The sequence below is a fragment of the Copadichromis virginalis genome, linkage group LG18 (genome assembly GCF_057382275.1).
Source record: "Copadichromis virginalis isolate Kocher_CV1m ecotype Utaka linkage group LG18, C_Virginalis_male_GT1.1, whole genome shotgun sequence".
Lineage (NCBI taxonomy): Eukaryota > Metazoa > Chordata > Actinopteri > Cichliformes > Cichlidae > Copadichromis > Copadichromis virginalis.
The window spans coordinates 3,273,771-3,289,177 of record NC_140635.1 but is presented as its reverse complement, the minus strand read 5'-3'; the positions used below and the strand labels follow the sequence as shown (position 1 = coordinate 3,289,177).

Genomic DNA, 15,407 nt, shown 5'->3' with positions numbered 1-15,407 from the left:
GTGTGAGTCATTAGTCTGCAGAGTGTGCGGCAGCTGGGCAGTTTGACCTTCACAGACCGAGTATACAGTGTAAACACACAGTCCATGCTTTACATACAGAACATATGAATCCCTAAAACTTAATAATTTACTGGAAAATCTGGACATTTTAGAGTCTAAATGCTCCTTATCGTTTGTAAATGACATCAAACATTTACATTTATGCAGTTAGGTCCATAAATATCTGGACAGGCGTTTTTTATGTTGTTTCCTCTTCAGGATAAGACTGAAGTGCAGACTTTCAGCTTTAACTCAAAGAGTTTATTTAAACTAGACGTTCAGAGGCCCAAAAGCTTGAATTAAAAAAAAGTATATAATCCATCAGTGTTCATTAAAGTCAGCAACATTACACATAACCTGTAATATAAACCTGCTAATTTCGCTAACATGCTAACAGTTCAGTGAAAGTGCAGCTTCCATCGTCTCCTGTTTCTCTTTATTAACTCCACTGCACACTTTGCTGTTATGTGTTTTAAAGATGTTAAAGCGTCTTCATGTTTTCTTCTTTGTTCATTCTTCCTCCAGCTGCAGTTTTAAATGTGCAGCAGCACAGATCAGAAGCTGTGACACTGCAGACTGTACAAACTCTTCTTTAGTTAGAATATTGTTCCTCTAACGCCTGTTTGTTGTATATTTAGGCTTCGGGGCTTCAGGGTCAGTATTTTTAGACATATTTCAGTAAACAGTCGCCACTGAGTCTCATCAGTCAGTCCCACTCTGACACCTGGATGTAAATCACTCAGGATTATTGGCACCTTCGAGCTCACTGGCCGAGTCATTCGTCACAAACACAACAGAACAAAATCCTCCCTGACCGCCTGAACCCGCTCGTCTCTCTGACGCCACCGCCTCGCCTCGGGTACAGAACACTTTGTTCGTCTGAGAGCTCCTCATTAACCCGACAGTCCGAGCTAGACCGCAGACTCATCCTGCCCGTCAGCCAACGTATTTATGTCTGATTCATGCTGCTTCACGCATCCTCGACTCAAAATACATTAAGTGTTGTCCTGGTGAATCGGCTAACAAAGTCAACGTCACAGAAAAAAAGACAATACAGCCAAAAGTTTGTGGACAGCAGCTGCATTTCAGACAGCTGTACTCTTCCACCTGTTTTAAGGTTTTAGTAAGTCTTTATAAATGATGGGCGGAGCCATCGTGGCATCACCCATCTTGAAGCGTCTACATTAGCGTTTTTTAGCTGGAAGTGATGATATTTGGACACGAGGTTGGAACAGCTAAATTATCAGCTTGAACAACCAGCTGCGTCTACAGCCTGCACAGGTGCATCACACACTCCTGACAGAATACTAGAATTTCATTCACGACATGGATGATGGTCTGTTAGCACCATTAACTGCACAGGAAACTCGATAATCACATTAAATATCTTTATTGTGAAACTTCTGTGATTAATTTAATATTTAAAAGCTTCAAAAGAATATGAAGAAACAACTGCTATGACTTTTGTTCAAAGCATTTCTGTATTGTGCTGAAGAGAGATTGCCTGAAGCTGAACTAAGGCCAGGCTGTACTTGTTTTATAGTATTACTTTGTACCACAAGGTGGTGCAGCGAGTCAGTATAACCTTTATTTAAAGAGGAAACTCATTAATAGCACACTCTTTTCTAACAGAGCAACATGAAAAAGAAAATGTCTTGAGATAAATGGGAACGGCTAAAAAAGAAGAGTTTAAAAACAGTGGCACACACCACAAAGCAAAGTGCTGCCCCCTAATGGTGAAAGTTTCAGTTAAAATGTGCGCATGAGGGTAATTATAAAAAGTGCACACAAGCAGACCTGAGGCCTACCAGACACCCAGCAGCTACACTCAGCATACCTGTCAAACACAGGGGCCACACCTCTAAATATAAGCCACGCCTCTAATTTATGCCAGTCAGACAAATAGTAATCTCTGACCGGCACAGAAATCCCACCATTCGGGATCGGCTGCTGTGGAGTTTTCAGGTGTGATTATAGAGACATCTGGTGGCTGAACTAGTGAATTGCATCCAAAAAAACACCATATGAAAATGAGCATGTGTTTTACGTCACACAAGTAATTAATGAAGATAAATTTAGAGTGTTTTTTTCTTCCATGCACCCCCCCCAGAAGTTTGTAGCTGACACTTTGAAACAGCCTGTTGACTTTCTTTTATGTCTCCTGTACAAGGCACATATTTGTTGTCTGGGCCTTACTGACCTCATTATTTCATACAGCCTGATTAACCAGTGAGTTCATTATAACAGTTGAGTAAATAAGTCGGTGTGGTGCTCAGATCTCACGGCACTTACTTCTCCTTGGCCCGCCTCTTCTCCTCCAGGTGCCGGTGAGCCTCCAGACGAGATTCGGGGGTGAAGCTGCACGGTGTGTGCCAGAACTCGTGCTCCCTTTGCTCCTCATCCTCCTCCGGGTTCTTTGGGTTCTCGTTCAACTCCTGGTTCTCCTTATTCTTCTCTGACTCTGGACTGCTGAAACCAGAAGGTCTTAGGTCATCACTGAGTTTGTAAAGACAGTTTAAAGACTCTTCGATCACCTGAACTCATCAGGGTGACCTGTAAGTGTTGCTATGAATCACGTGAAGATTCCATAAGAGTAATTTTGCTGTGGCTGCACACTGACAGTAAAGGTCCTGGATCTTGACTCCCTATAGTTTTAGAAAAAATTTAAGATGTTATCATCACTTATTGTTACTTTTCACGCCCTCTATCGCAGTTAGCAACACCTCTGACCGCCTAGAGCGCCTCTACATACATGACATCCTCGTCAGAGGTCTTTAGTCCGCCTCAGGGACCAGGAAACTAAAGGAGACACAGTGTTTGCAGTCTGAGCCTCAAAAATCTGCAACAGCTTCCTTGAAATCACGTTTTCTGGATTTCACTTTCACATATTTTACTTCCAAAACAAATCTCTAAGTGTAAAGCAGATATGAGAGTGACTCATCATAAGCCAAGTCTAGTCCACACAGCAAACATATTTGTCCCTTTTTTCCCTCTTCCTCCTGATTTTAGCAGTTTCACTTACTTGACTTGAATATTCTGCTGTTTGAGACCAGATTTGTTCAACATAATCATGCGTATTAACAAGGACGTTAATAAAAAGTGAAATCTTGTCTCACTGCAGTTTGGAATTGCAGCATCTCAGAAACTTTCTGTACAAGAGTAACGATTTATCTTCTCACTCACGCTGTGTTGTTGATGTCGGTGTACCAGCGGCCGTCAAAGCCTGGTTTCCTCTCCTTCTTTTCCTCCTCAACTCCTGCTTCCTTCCTCCTCGCCTCCTCTTTCTCCTCAGCTCTCCTCCTCAGGTATTCCTGCTCCTGCTCAGCGACGCACCTCCTCGCCTCCTCCAGACCCTGCGAGGCTCGGATCCGTTCTGACCGGCTGATTTCTGTCCCGTCCAGACTCTGAGGACACAGAGCGAGAGCTGGAACTCAAACTCTGAACCTCCATCAGGGTTTAAGCTCACAGCCTGATGACCAAACTGCTTTCAGTGGTCTTTAAACGACTGTCACACATTTTTCTCCTGGAGCTTCACTGGCTGTTGCTTTCACTGAAGTGTTCTCAGCTCTGACCTTTTAACATCCGACTAACTGAATCCCTGCAGACACTTTTTCATCAAATACTTTGTCATCAGAATCTTCCAGACGGAGCTCAGCTGCCTCAATCATAAGTAAAAAATAAGTAAACCCAAACAAATAACAGCAGCCTCCACCTCTCTGGATGTAGACGAGGATCCACCTCAGACGTTACCTTGAGCTGAGGCAGTGCAGCCACCACAAACTGCCTGTAGCCCTCGAACTGCGTGCAGGGATTCCCCACCAGAAACAGCTCTTGGAGGTGGATGTTGTGTCTCAGGGACTCCACGCTGCTCAGGCGGCCCACGAAGTTCACCGTCAGGTCCAGTTTCTGCAGGCTCTCACAGCCTGATGAGCGGGAAGTGGAAACAGAAAGGCGACATGTTTACATGTTTACAGGCAGAAAAACAAGCGCTGAATTAAAGCCCGTACATACGCTATGCACTGACCTTCAAGGTTTTCAATGACTTCAATGTTGTTCAAGGCCAGATTCAAGTACTCCAGCTTCTTCAGTCGGCCAACATTTTCTAAACGAACAAAAACACAAAATCACAAAGTTCCTGTAGAGGCAGCTGATGACTTTTGAGAACAAAAGCATCTGTGTGAATGTTTTCCTTGGTAAGATGATGTGACAACACATCTAACATCTGACTGATGTCAGCTATCAATCAATCAATCAATCAATCTTTATTTATAAAGCACTTTTCATACAAAAAACAATGTAGCACAAAGTGCTTTACATAGTTAAAAGCAGCCCACCCCACCCTCCAACTCACTCCCCACACTCTCATTAACATAAACGATGTGAATACACACATATCCCCCCCCCCCCCCCCCACACACACACACACACACATACACACACGCGCACACTTAAAGAGTAAAAATTGGGCTGGGCTCGCATGAGCCAAGTGATGAAACACTATCACAGGGAGCCGTCTGCACCGGGAGCCGGTCACAGACCGCAGCCTCCAGGCTGGGCACACAGCAGGAGGGAGGCCAAGGAGCCCCCCAGCCAGGCTGAGAGGACCCCAGAGCCCCAGCAGCCACAGTCGATCACAGCCCCGGTGCAGAGAGCGCCCTCTGAGGAAACACTGGAGATATGACACAATAGGATATATACAGGGTAAAATGATAAAATAAATAAGAACAGGATACAATATAAATATAAATATAAATAGAGTAAGAAGATTAAAAAATGAATAAGAATAAAATCAATAAATATTAGGTAAAGTCTAAATTAATAATAGAATAACAGGATAGAATAAATAAGCATAAAATAAATAAACGCTAAGTAAAAGCTAAATTAAAAAGGTGGGTCTTGAGCCTGCTCTTAAAAACATGTACGTTCTCTGCGGCCCTGAGCTCCTCCGGCAGGCTGTTCCACAGACGAGGACCATACCACTGAAAAGCTGCCTCTCCGTGAGTATGTGTCCTGACTTTAGGGACAATCAAAAGGCCAGTACCAGAGGACCTCAGGGTCCGCGAGGGTTCGTATGGTAAAAGCAGATCTGAGAGATAAGAAGGCCCAAGACCATTAAGACATTTAAAAACCAATAAAAGAACTTTAAAATCGATCCTGAAACACACGGGGAGCCAGTGCAGCGATTCTAAAACCGGTGTAATGTGGGCCCGCCCTCTGGTCTTCGTCAGCACACGAGCTGCCGAGTTTTGCAAAAGTTGTAAAGTTGAAATATTCTTCTTAGGAAGACCAGAGAGCAGGGCAGTAATCAATGCGACTGGTAATAAAAGCATGCATCAGCATCTCCGTGTTGGCCCGAGAGAGAATAGGGCGGACTCTGGCTATATTTTTTAGATGATAAAATCCAATTTTGGTTACATGTTTAACATGTGGGATAAAACCAAGCTCAGAGTCAAAAATAACACCCAGGTTTTTCACTTGTAGCGAAGGACATAGTGAAAATGCCTCTAATTTAGACAAGAATTTCTCTCTCTGAGCCTCAGGACCGACAATTAAAACTTCAGTTTTGTCCTGGTTAAGCTGTAAAAAGTTTTCTGCCATCCAAGATCTTATATCCAAGATACAGTTAAAGAGGGCATCCATTTGTCTGGTGTCATCAGGAGACACGGAGATGTACAGCTGCGTGTCATCAGCGTAACTGTGGAAGTTCACTCCATGCCTCCTGATGACACTGCCGAGAGGGAGCATATACAAATTAAAAAGTACAGGGCCTAAAACCGACCCTTGAGGCACACCACATGTCATTTTATGGATCTTAGAGGAGCATGTATCCATACTCACCATAAAAGATCTGTCAGAGAGATAGGAAGTGAACCAGTTGTGTACAGCACCAGAGAGGCCCACCATGTGTTTCAGTCTGTTTAAAAGAATAGCGTGGTCTACTGTATCAAAGGCTGCGCTTAGATCCAGTAGCACCAGGACTGAGAGCTTTTGGGCGTCCCAGTTACATCTAAGATCATTTAAAACCTTTAGGAGAGCCGTCTCTGTGCTGTGGTTCACCCTAAATCCAGACTGGAATATCTCCAGGATCTGTCTATCATTGAGAAAATCAGTAATCTGAGTAAAAACAAGTTTTTCTAAGATTTTACTTAAAAATGGTAAGTTGGATACAGGTCTGTAGTTATTAAAATCATTACAATCCAAATTGCTCTTCTTCAGAAGGGGCCTCACCACCGCCGTTTTAAAGGCAGCAGGGAAGACACCCAACTGAAGAGAGCAATTCATCATGTATAAAAGCTCAGCCTCAAAAAATCCATAAAGTGTTTTAAAGAGTGAAGAAGGGATTGGATCTAAAAGACATGTGGTGGGTCTCACTGTGGAGAAAACTTTCTGAAGGTTCTCAGCATTAACCAGGACAAAGCTGTCCAGTGTCTCCTCAGGTACAATCGAGCCCTCAGATGTGTTTACAATCATATGGCGATTAGATAAAATATCAGATCTGATGGCGCTGATCTTTCCCCTGAAGTGGTCTGCAAACTGCTCACAGAGCGAGTCTGTGGGGGTTCTTTGGGAGCTGTTAAAAATCAGGGTTAAATAAATGATCTATGGTGGAAAAGAGGACCTTGGGATTATTTTTGTTTTTACTGATTATTTTGGCGAAGTATGAATTTCTTGAGTTTCTTAATGTATTATTGTACATTTTAAGTTGCTCGCAAAATATTTGATGGTTGATAGCATTTTTATTTTTCCTCCACCTCCTTTCTGCTGCCCTGCAATTTCTTTTGAGTTTTTTGACTTCTTCGTTTCTCCAGGGTGATACATGTTTTACGTTAATCTTTTTGGTGGTGAGTGGAGCAACGGAGTCAAGGCTTTTCTTCAGTTTGCTGTTGAAATGATTAAAAATCAGATCGCAGGGTGCAGGTAAAATCACAGGGGGCATTCGTCTAAAACCCTGGTAAAATTTGCAGCCACTTCAGAGGTTAGATAGCGCCTCCTCACAGTTCGCACCGAGGTCTCCCGCTGAATAAAACCGGTGATGTTAAAAAACACACAGTAGTGGTCAGAGACAGCCAAGTCAACAACAGAGGACACGCTGGTGGACAGCCCATGGGTGATGACCAGGTCCAGAGTGTGTCCTCTGTTGTGAGGACACACTCTGGACCTGTAAGAGCTAAACTCAGCCCAAGTAGTAGTGGCCCAAACATAAATACCACAACTGTTCTCACGACCTCACTTTCATAATAACTGGTGATATTTCAGTAAATAGACCAAGCCAACACTAAAATGCAGTCATTTCTTCCTTCAAAGGGTTCTACCCACACTGAGGCCCGTCTCACCGATCCTGGGGATGAGGTTGTTCTGCAGGTAGAGGATCCTCAGCTCCTTGCACCACCTGTCGAGGTGTTCGATCCTCTCGATGTCCTGCTGATGCAGAGAAACTTCCTCCAGTGAGAAGATCTCACACTCATTGTGCTCGGCGCGCCGGCGGATCAAATCCTCTGTGACTGAAACAGATTTTCCTTTGAACTTCATCTGAATCCGTTTCTAATAAAAACGTCTTCTCAGCAGGTCAGCAGGAGTTGGGGAGAATCAATGCTGCAGCCTGGTTTAACCTGCTTCACTCAATCTCTAATCACAAATTATTCAATCAATACTAATTTATAGTAGATGCTAATTAGAAAAATAAAACTAAATAGTCATGTGTGTTGTTAAACATGGTTTTAAGTCAGTTAAAAACAGGATCCTGATGACCTGAAATAGTCCGTTTTTTTAATAATTAGGATGTCTTTACTTTCATGGCCAAAAAAGTGTTCAAAGCTTAAATGTACAAAAACAGAATTCTGTTTTCATAAATTCAAGTTGAGTTAAAGCGTGCCTGTTAAGTCACGTGACTTAAAGTACTTTTTAAAACACGAAAACTCAGAGCAATCCTGTCCCACATAAATAAACTTCTTATTTTTAGCACCATAAAATAACACTATATTTAATTTAGCAATGTAGGCAAAGTAAAGAGGAGTTTGGGGCTTTTCATATAAAATCTGGAAAGAAAAATCCACTGATTTTTGTATAATAAATTTATTCAAAGATTTAACTTCGAGTTATGGATATTTAACGATTGACAGGCCCTTAGAGTACGTAAGAGTGGGATGAAATTTGGGACTTTTTCATTTAAAAAAAAATCTAAATTTTTTTTAGATTCATCAGAAACTTTCAGGGTTAAAAAAACACATTTAAGCTGCAACCAAATCAACTTTAAACCCAGTATTACAATCTTGATACCCGCTCTAGTTCCCTGTAAACATACACCTGTGATGTTTGAGAAACCCAGAACATAATTAAAAAACTCACTTTCATTCTGAAATATATTTCTAGTATCCTTTAAGTGTCTTCAAACTATCACGGTATACAAATACTCGAACTGCTGACAGACATATGAATATATATTTTGAATCATTCAGAGAACTGAACTGTTTTTACTAACACAGACTAACACTGGAAATACTAAATACGTTTTCTAACAACATGCTAACTTGAATTTCACCGCCATGACCGTCCCGTGAGTTCATACCGGGCACAAACCGGTTCAAAGCGGGTTTTAAAACAACAAAAGTTCACGGACAGGCCACAAAATCGGTTATACTGTCAGTTATGAACATTGAAACAACAAATGGTGTATTTTTGCCTCTATTTCTTTCACTTACTGTAAACCATCGTCCTATCTGTGGCCAACCGTTGCCATGGAAACCAAACAGCAGCTGCTGCGTTCGAGTGCTGTGGTAAAATGCACCACTCCACACGGACTAAATTAAGTTACATTGTTGACGGTGCTTTTTGAAATTGCCCTATGCTGACTTTAAGACTGTCACGACAGAGGCGCGGATATTCACGAATAGGAATGCTGAGATCTTTTCAGATGTGTGCTGCTGTTTAATTTTGAAGTGTGGTTACTTTAATTATCTGAAGAGGCATTTTGCTAGGCTCTTCGACTGTAACTAAAAAAAAACCGTGTTGTTAATTACTTACTTGGGTAAAGTAAGGCTGTGATGATTTACAGCACTATGTTCAACTTCAGTTGATATCTAACCGTAGTACAAAGACATATGTATATTGTTAAAACTGGAACATTTAAAATATTTAAAGACACAAATATACATTAAGTATATTTAAATAAAAAGATTATCTAAAAATACGAAAAGGAATCCAACAATTGTATCAAAGGTAATATATTTAAGCGGAAATTGGTATTTATGATGTATACTTGAACCTAGCGAGGCTAGATCTTGATCTTTTATTTTGAAAGTTCTGGCGGAAGTTGCTAAAGAGACTACGGATCCACTCCAAACAAAAACGGTCGGTGCTCCGCAGCATCCATCCTATTTTTCACCGGGTTTGAAAAAACAAACAAACCCTTTCTTAGCGTGAAAACGGGCGGGCCGTCGCTCCTCTGCTGAGTCCACAGTGTTTGTTAATGTCGATTTAATTCGCGGTTCGGCGGCTGGTGTCGTTTCTCGGTGGCTGAACATGACGAGCTATACGGGGTTTCACTCTCAGCTGACGTCCATCATGGAGGCGCTGACCAAAGCAGCGGTGGCGGAGATCTGCGAGCTGGTGGACGACAGCTACGCGGTGCTGCGGCTGGAGATCACCCGCAGTCACAAGGAGAACGAGGCGCTGCGGAGGAAACTGGAGCTCATTGAGTCCATCATCGCCCGGGGTCACCGGGGCAGCGCCGCCGTGCTGGAGGAGGAGGAGGGCTGCGAGAGGCTGCTGGATTTCACCCCGGGTGAGTTTTCAGGCTTTCGGTCATCTGCAGGTCAGTGATGTTTCGAGCGCGAGACTTCCTGTGTCTAGGCTCACAGCGCGTTTCAGAGCGACGTGAACCAAGCTCCATTGAAAAACAGTTTAAAAGGCGTTTTTTCACTGCCCTGTCAAAGATTCAGACACTTTTGTCTCCGCATGATATTTTCCAATAGTCATGTATGAATTCGGCTTATGAATCAAAGTCAGGACTGCACTCAGTGTACACTTTATTCGGGTGTTTTCACTGTAAACCAAGCACTGGTAATGCGTTTACCAGTCCCACTTTGAATGAACCAAACTTTCCAGCTGCTTCAATCAGCCGAAATAAAGAGATGGTATAAAGACGCAGAAAATACGAGTCATAACTAGAAAAACAGAAAAATCTTGAGATTTAAAGGTGGATTTCATTAAACGACTTTATTTTTAACGCTACCAAAATTACTGACTTTGATATTTGGGGGGCTAAGGTGGGAGTTGGCAGCTGCTGTTTGACGATTCAACCAGCAGCTGACCAGTTATAAACCCATTATAAACCCAGAATAAAACCAGTTAAACCTAGTATGAAACCTGTATAAACAGTTATAAAGCCTTATAAAACCAATTAGAGCAGTATAGAACCAGTTATAAACCAGTATAAAAGATGTTATAAAAACAGTGTGAAATATGTTTGTTCACTTTTTTACTGTATTTTTTTCAGTTATTGACCTCTTTTATTTCATCTTTTATTTAATTGAGCTTCTTTTTGTTATTGTTTTGTCATATTTGTGATTTATTGATCTTTTCCACTGTTGTTTAACATTTTAGCTGCTTTGTTAGAAGAAGTTCCCAGCTCCTGGGATAAATAAAGAATATTTCATCATATTAAATAAATAACTACAGAGCCGCTGTCTCATTCAAATCCCTTAAAAAGATTCATTAAGTTTAAGTTCTGTGCATGTGCAATATTTGGTCTGAAAGATGCAGCATTCAATCACAGTCATGTGACTTTAAAACCTTTAAAGTTTTAAATTCCTCACAGTTTTAAAATCAGCACAAAACGGAGACAGGAGTGGATCCTGTGTTTTGTGTTTCTCGGTCTCCTGACTCACTTAAAGACCTTTTTTTGTGTTTGTGGCGTTTTTTAAAATTCTCTCAGATCATGCCTCGCCCGCTGGAGTCAGCGCCAAACAGCCGAAGGCGTCAAACCTCAGACGATGTGGACGTGTCGCGGTGCTGGAGGTGACAGCGGAGGCGAGTCCTGCAAACGCAGAGGTGAGATTTCCCACCACATCAGCTCTGAGCAGACCCGATCACAGTCAAATAACGATGTGATGTTAATGTGCAACACGAGGAGGGGCTTCCTTTTTAATTTTCAGAAACGTTTTTGCCTCGTAGTGTCGTTTTTTAATCAAATTAGAATTAAAATCTTAGCAGCAAGCTCAGTGAAGCTTTCTGTTTCCCTCTGAATGATTTGAAAACAAACGGCTGAACTAAATGACGTCAGCTCCACGTTTGATCAGCTGCACTAAAGTTTTCCTCTAAAATAAATAATCCAAAAAATAATGAAAAGGTCTAAAGTGTAATAAAGTTTGCACAGATTTTGATAAAAAGATGAAAATGGAATGAGTTTGGATATTTAGAGAAAAAACTTTTTTTCATGAATGTGAAAAGTCGCTAAAAAGCTTTCATCATAATCAGGCCACACTTAGCAGGTCTCCCTGAATCAGAGGAAGCAGACCGAGGACGAGGAAACAACGTCTCCCTGAGACATCAAAGACAAAACAGCAGGAAGAACATCTCCGGACAGAAGGCCGGTTTTCTGCACAGCGCTGACTTTTTTCCTCTAAACAGCAGAAGATGTGTCACTGTCACAAACATTTACTACAGCTCTGCTTTTTCTAACTGTCAGGACGGTTCGACAGCAGCTGCAGAGGAGACAAACGAACAGGATGTTGTTCTGATAAAAGAGGAAACACCAAAAGAGGAAGCTGAATCTGACCTCGCTACAACAGATGAGCTGCTTATCAGTGAGGACGGTGAGCAAGCCAGCAAAATGTATTTAATTCCAGGTGGAGGCACAGAAACACTGTGTGGATGTTAAGTGTGTCTATTGATTTAGTTTAATTGCATTATTATTTAAGAGCAACAATCACAGAGTTCCTTCTTTAAAAATGCTAAAACTCACGTGTTAAATCCTTACAGTAAAAAAAAAACAATCAATAAGTGAATATTTTAAACTAGCAGCAAAGTTCCACCAAATAAAAGCAGCAGAAACAAAATCAGATCAAACCAACTGCAGTCCACTCAATTTAAACTTTCAAAATAAGAGCGAGGGGACAGGCCAGCAGTAAATGGATGGGATTTTTTTCCTCTGATGAATGAAAAATAAAATTATAATTATTTTTTCATTTGTTTTTCAAGACTTCATTTATGTATTTATTTTACCTCAAGGATAAAATATACTTTATTTATCCTAAAGTTGGGGAATTCCTGTTTTACAGCTGAAAAAAATTAAACACAAGTAGATTAAATAAATTCTAAATTTAAAAATGATCAGAAAATGACATAAATTAAATAATTAGAAATTTAAATATGCGTATTAAGTAACAGCCACAGACTGTATAGAACAGGGGTCAGCAACCTTTAACACCCAAAGAGCCACGTGGACCCGATTTCCACCCAAACGGAAACTCTGGGAGCCGCAAATACTTTGTGACATCTAAAATGAAGATAACACTGTATATACTGTTTTTTACCTTTATGCTTTGTGTGAACAACTAAGGTGTGCTGCTTATGAAATCCATGAAGTGCTACAGAGAAAATTACATTATTTATGTAATTAATACATTTTGAACTCTTAAAGAAATATAACAAAAGGAAAGCTGAACTAAAATGATCCAGCAAACAAAAACTGTTGTGAGCCGCTATCCTCATACCTTGGCCTGACTTTTAAAAAATAATTGGGAAAAAAAAGCACTATGCTGCTAAAAAAGGAAAAATAGATATTTGCAAAATTCTGCCTAAATATGTATTTTACCTGGTTAATGTGTGCGGCGGGGCGTGGTCTGCAGCGCCGCTGCAGGGGAGGCGGACGCACCTGAGCGGCACCCGCAATCACGCCTCGCCACCTTAACGTCTCTGCTGTTGTGTTGGTGTGTGTCGGGCTGTGAGCTGCAAAGCTGCAGCCGTCTGTGTGCGTACAGCAACCGTGTGTGTAAAGTGGTCAATAAAGAAATGCTGAAAAGCGCGTTCATGCAAACATCGTCGGGTCTGCCGTGATATGTTTACAACGGGACTTCTGCTCCTGAACCTCTGCGCACAGCGTCTGCAGATCGGGGCTGTACGAAGTCACTTTCATCTTTACGCAGGACTGTAAGCTGTCGTCTGTGAGGCGTGAGCGCTGTTTGTTTTTAACATAGTTCACGGTGGAGAACAGCTGCTGACATAATGTGGATCCAAGATCCATAATTGGCCTGCCTGGGGTTGAAAGTCTCAATAAATGCACGGCGTTTCGGTGGGTATATCGGCTTCCGCGAGTGTGATGCTTATTTTGAGTGATGAAAAAAATAATAGAATATAATTTTATTTTTATATTTCAAAATCACAATAATCTTCCAATTTAGAACTACAAGTTAACAAAGAACTAACATAAATAAAACACACTTCAGCTAAATACTTCTAATTTATTTTCCCAAACCACGCGCAGCCGCACTGTAAGGACTAAAGAGCCGCAGGTTGCCGAGCCCTGGTATAGAACATAAAAAATAAGGTCAGTATGGAAGCGCCTTAAACTTGCGTTCTGTCTGAAGGCCACCAGGTGGCGATAGATGTGGTTGCAACAAGATTTCTGGTGCTGTTGAAGAAAACAACTCTGACCTCTGTAAGCATCTTGCAGCTGAGTTTATGTGCTCTCTCATTTTGGCTCATTCTGAATAAAAAAAAAAAAAAAAGTTTGTATTTGTAAAATGATCTGTAACCTGTCAGTCACAAGTTATTAGCCAATGAGCATGATTCCACCATCAGACCCGCCCCTCCTCATCACCTCTTGTTTTTTTGCAGTCAAGCTGAGGCCCTCAGGCTTTAAACTATCTGTGGTAATAATACATGAGAAAGTATAATTTCAAAATAAAAGCATGTGGTAGAGCACGTGCAGGAAAAACAGCTGTTTTTGTTTCTGACAAAATCACACGATAAAAGAGGAAGAAGAGATTCCTGACCTGCTCCGTTTGAACTTCAGTTTTCCTCTGTGTGTCTGCAGGGACCGAGGTGCCGACGTCAGAGACGGAGGACAGTGAGCAGGGCGCGTCTCGGTTGAGGATCTCAAACACAACCTGCGCCGACCTTCGGCCGTGGGACCAGAATAATAACGCGGTCTTAGAGCAACTCGCGCATCACGAGTCCCGCAGCACGCCCGGTTCCCCGCGGCCCGCAGGGGGCGTCGAAAGCTGCTCCTCGGACATCGTGTTTGACTTGGCGTCCGAGTCGGAAGACCGCGTTGTGTCTGTGGCTCACAGCAGGAAGTCGTTTCTGCTTGAGTCAGGAGGAAGTCCGGCCTCGCTGCCCGGGACCTCGGAGCTGAAGCGTGGCGTCTCCCTGATTAGTTCACTGCCCTTTGACTCAGAGCTAGATCTGTGCTCATCATGGACCAATCAGGGCCTGCCGAGCATGGTGCCCGTCCCTCACCGGCCGTACCTGAAACCGGACCAGCGTCCCACGCTCATGGACAAACAGTCTGACTTAAATGCCGGCGGTTTCCCTTTGGCGCTGGCGCTTGGTGGCTCCAGGCTGGACGCTCTAGAGCTCAACCGCTACAGCAGGGACCGCCGCTTCGTCTGCAGCTACTGCGGCAAGTGCTTCACGTCCTCCCGGAGTCTGGAGACGCACGTGCGCGTCCACACCGGTGAGCGGCCGTACAGCTGCGCTCAGTGCGGGAAGCGCTTCACACAGTCGGGTCACCTAAAGACGCACCAGAGCGTGCACACCGGGGAGCGGCCGTTCGCCTGCGAGCACTGCGGGAAGAGATTCGCCGGGAAGCAGAACCTGAGGATCCACCAGCAGAAGCACCATCAAGGCGAGCAGGCGGTCGCGGCCTTTTAACCTGGTTACCAGAGAACTCGCTGCTGTTACTCAGTTCTAAGACATTTGATTGGAAACTGATTTTATATCCACTGATCAGCCAAAACATTAAACACTCCTAACAGGCTTCCCTGAATAAATAACATCGTGTGCGGTCGGATTACAGTGGATGTTCAGCTCGCAGCACATTTCTAGAAACGAGAATAATTGTTGCCATCTGACCAGCCTGAAGGTGGAGGAACAACATGGGAGGAGCCAAGCAAAAGAGTAAAAACAAAGGAAACACTGGAGAAACCCTGGAACTGTTCACTGTGGATCAGTCACCGTCAAAATCTAACTTATCCACTTCATACCTGCTTCTTCACTCTGTCGTCGTCCACTTCTGTCTGCAAACTCTTCTTAAAGTTCCACAAAACCAACAAAACACTGAGGACCTCCACCCGCTGCACCTGTGGCAGCACGAGCTGGTTCTAATGTCGTGGCTGCTCGGTGAACAGACCTGATCAGTAGCTCTG

The 15,407-nt window shown here is 42.8% G+C and overlaps 2 protein-coding genes across 10 annotated transcripts in view; one reads left to right on the top strand and one right to left on the bottom strand.

Annotated features, from left to right (window-relative positions):
- The window catches only part of dnaaf11 (dynein axonemal assembly factor 11), a 45,428-nt gene extending 36,434 nt beyond the window's left edge, over positions 1 to 8,994 (bottom strand). For 2 of the 9 annotated variants that reach the window (XM_085440111.1, XM_085440113.1), the window contains exons 1-6: positions 8,739 to 8,987; positions 7,374 to 7,541; positions 4,064 to 4,141; positions 3,790 to 3,962; positions 3,223 to 3,443; positions 2,332 to 2,508 (exon numbers count right to left, since the gene is read on the bottom strand). In XM_085440111.1, coding sequence (XP_085296237.1) covers positions 2,332 to 2,508; positions 3,223 to 3,443; positions 3,790 to 3,962; positions 4,064 to 4,141; positions 7,374 to 7,541; positions 8,739 to 8,748 — 827 coding nt within the window. In that variant the 5' untranslated portion in view covers positions 8,749 to 8,987. Of the gene's footprint in view, positions 1 to 2,331; positions 2,509 to 3,222; positions 3,444 to 3,789; positions 3,963 to 4,063; positions 4,142 to 7,373; positions 7,542 to 8,738 lie in introns of all 9 variants that reach the window. The other 7 variants (XM_085440114.1, XM_085440116.1, XM_085440118.1 and 4 more) reach the window with 6 other exon arrangements.
- A 248-nt stretch (positions 8,995 to 9,242) lies between these two features.
- LOC146686947 (uncharacterized) lies at positions 9,243 to 14,986 on the top strand. The gene is made up of 4 exons (XM_085440121.1): positions 9,243 to 9,820; positions 10,973 to 11,088; positions 11,726 to 11,852; positions 14,075 to 14,986. The coding sequence occupies exons 1-4, from the start codon at positions 9,559 to 9,561 to the stop codon at positions 14,911 to 14,913; spliced, it is 1,344 nt and encodes a 447-aa protein (XP_085296247.1). The 5' UTR covers positions 9,243 to 9,558; the 3' UTR covers positions 14,914 to 14,986.
- Positions 14,987 to 15,407: the final 421 nt, after the last annotated feature.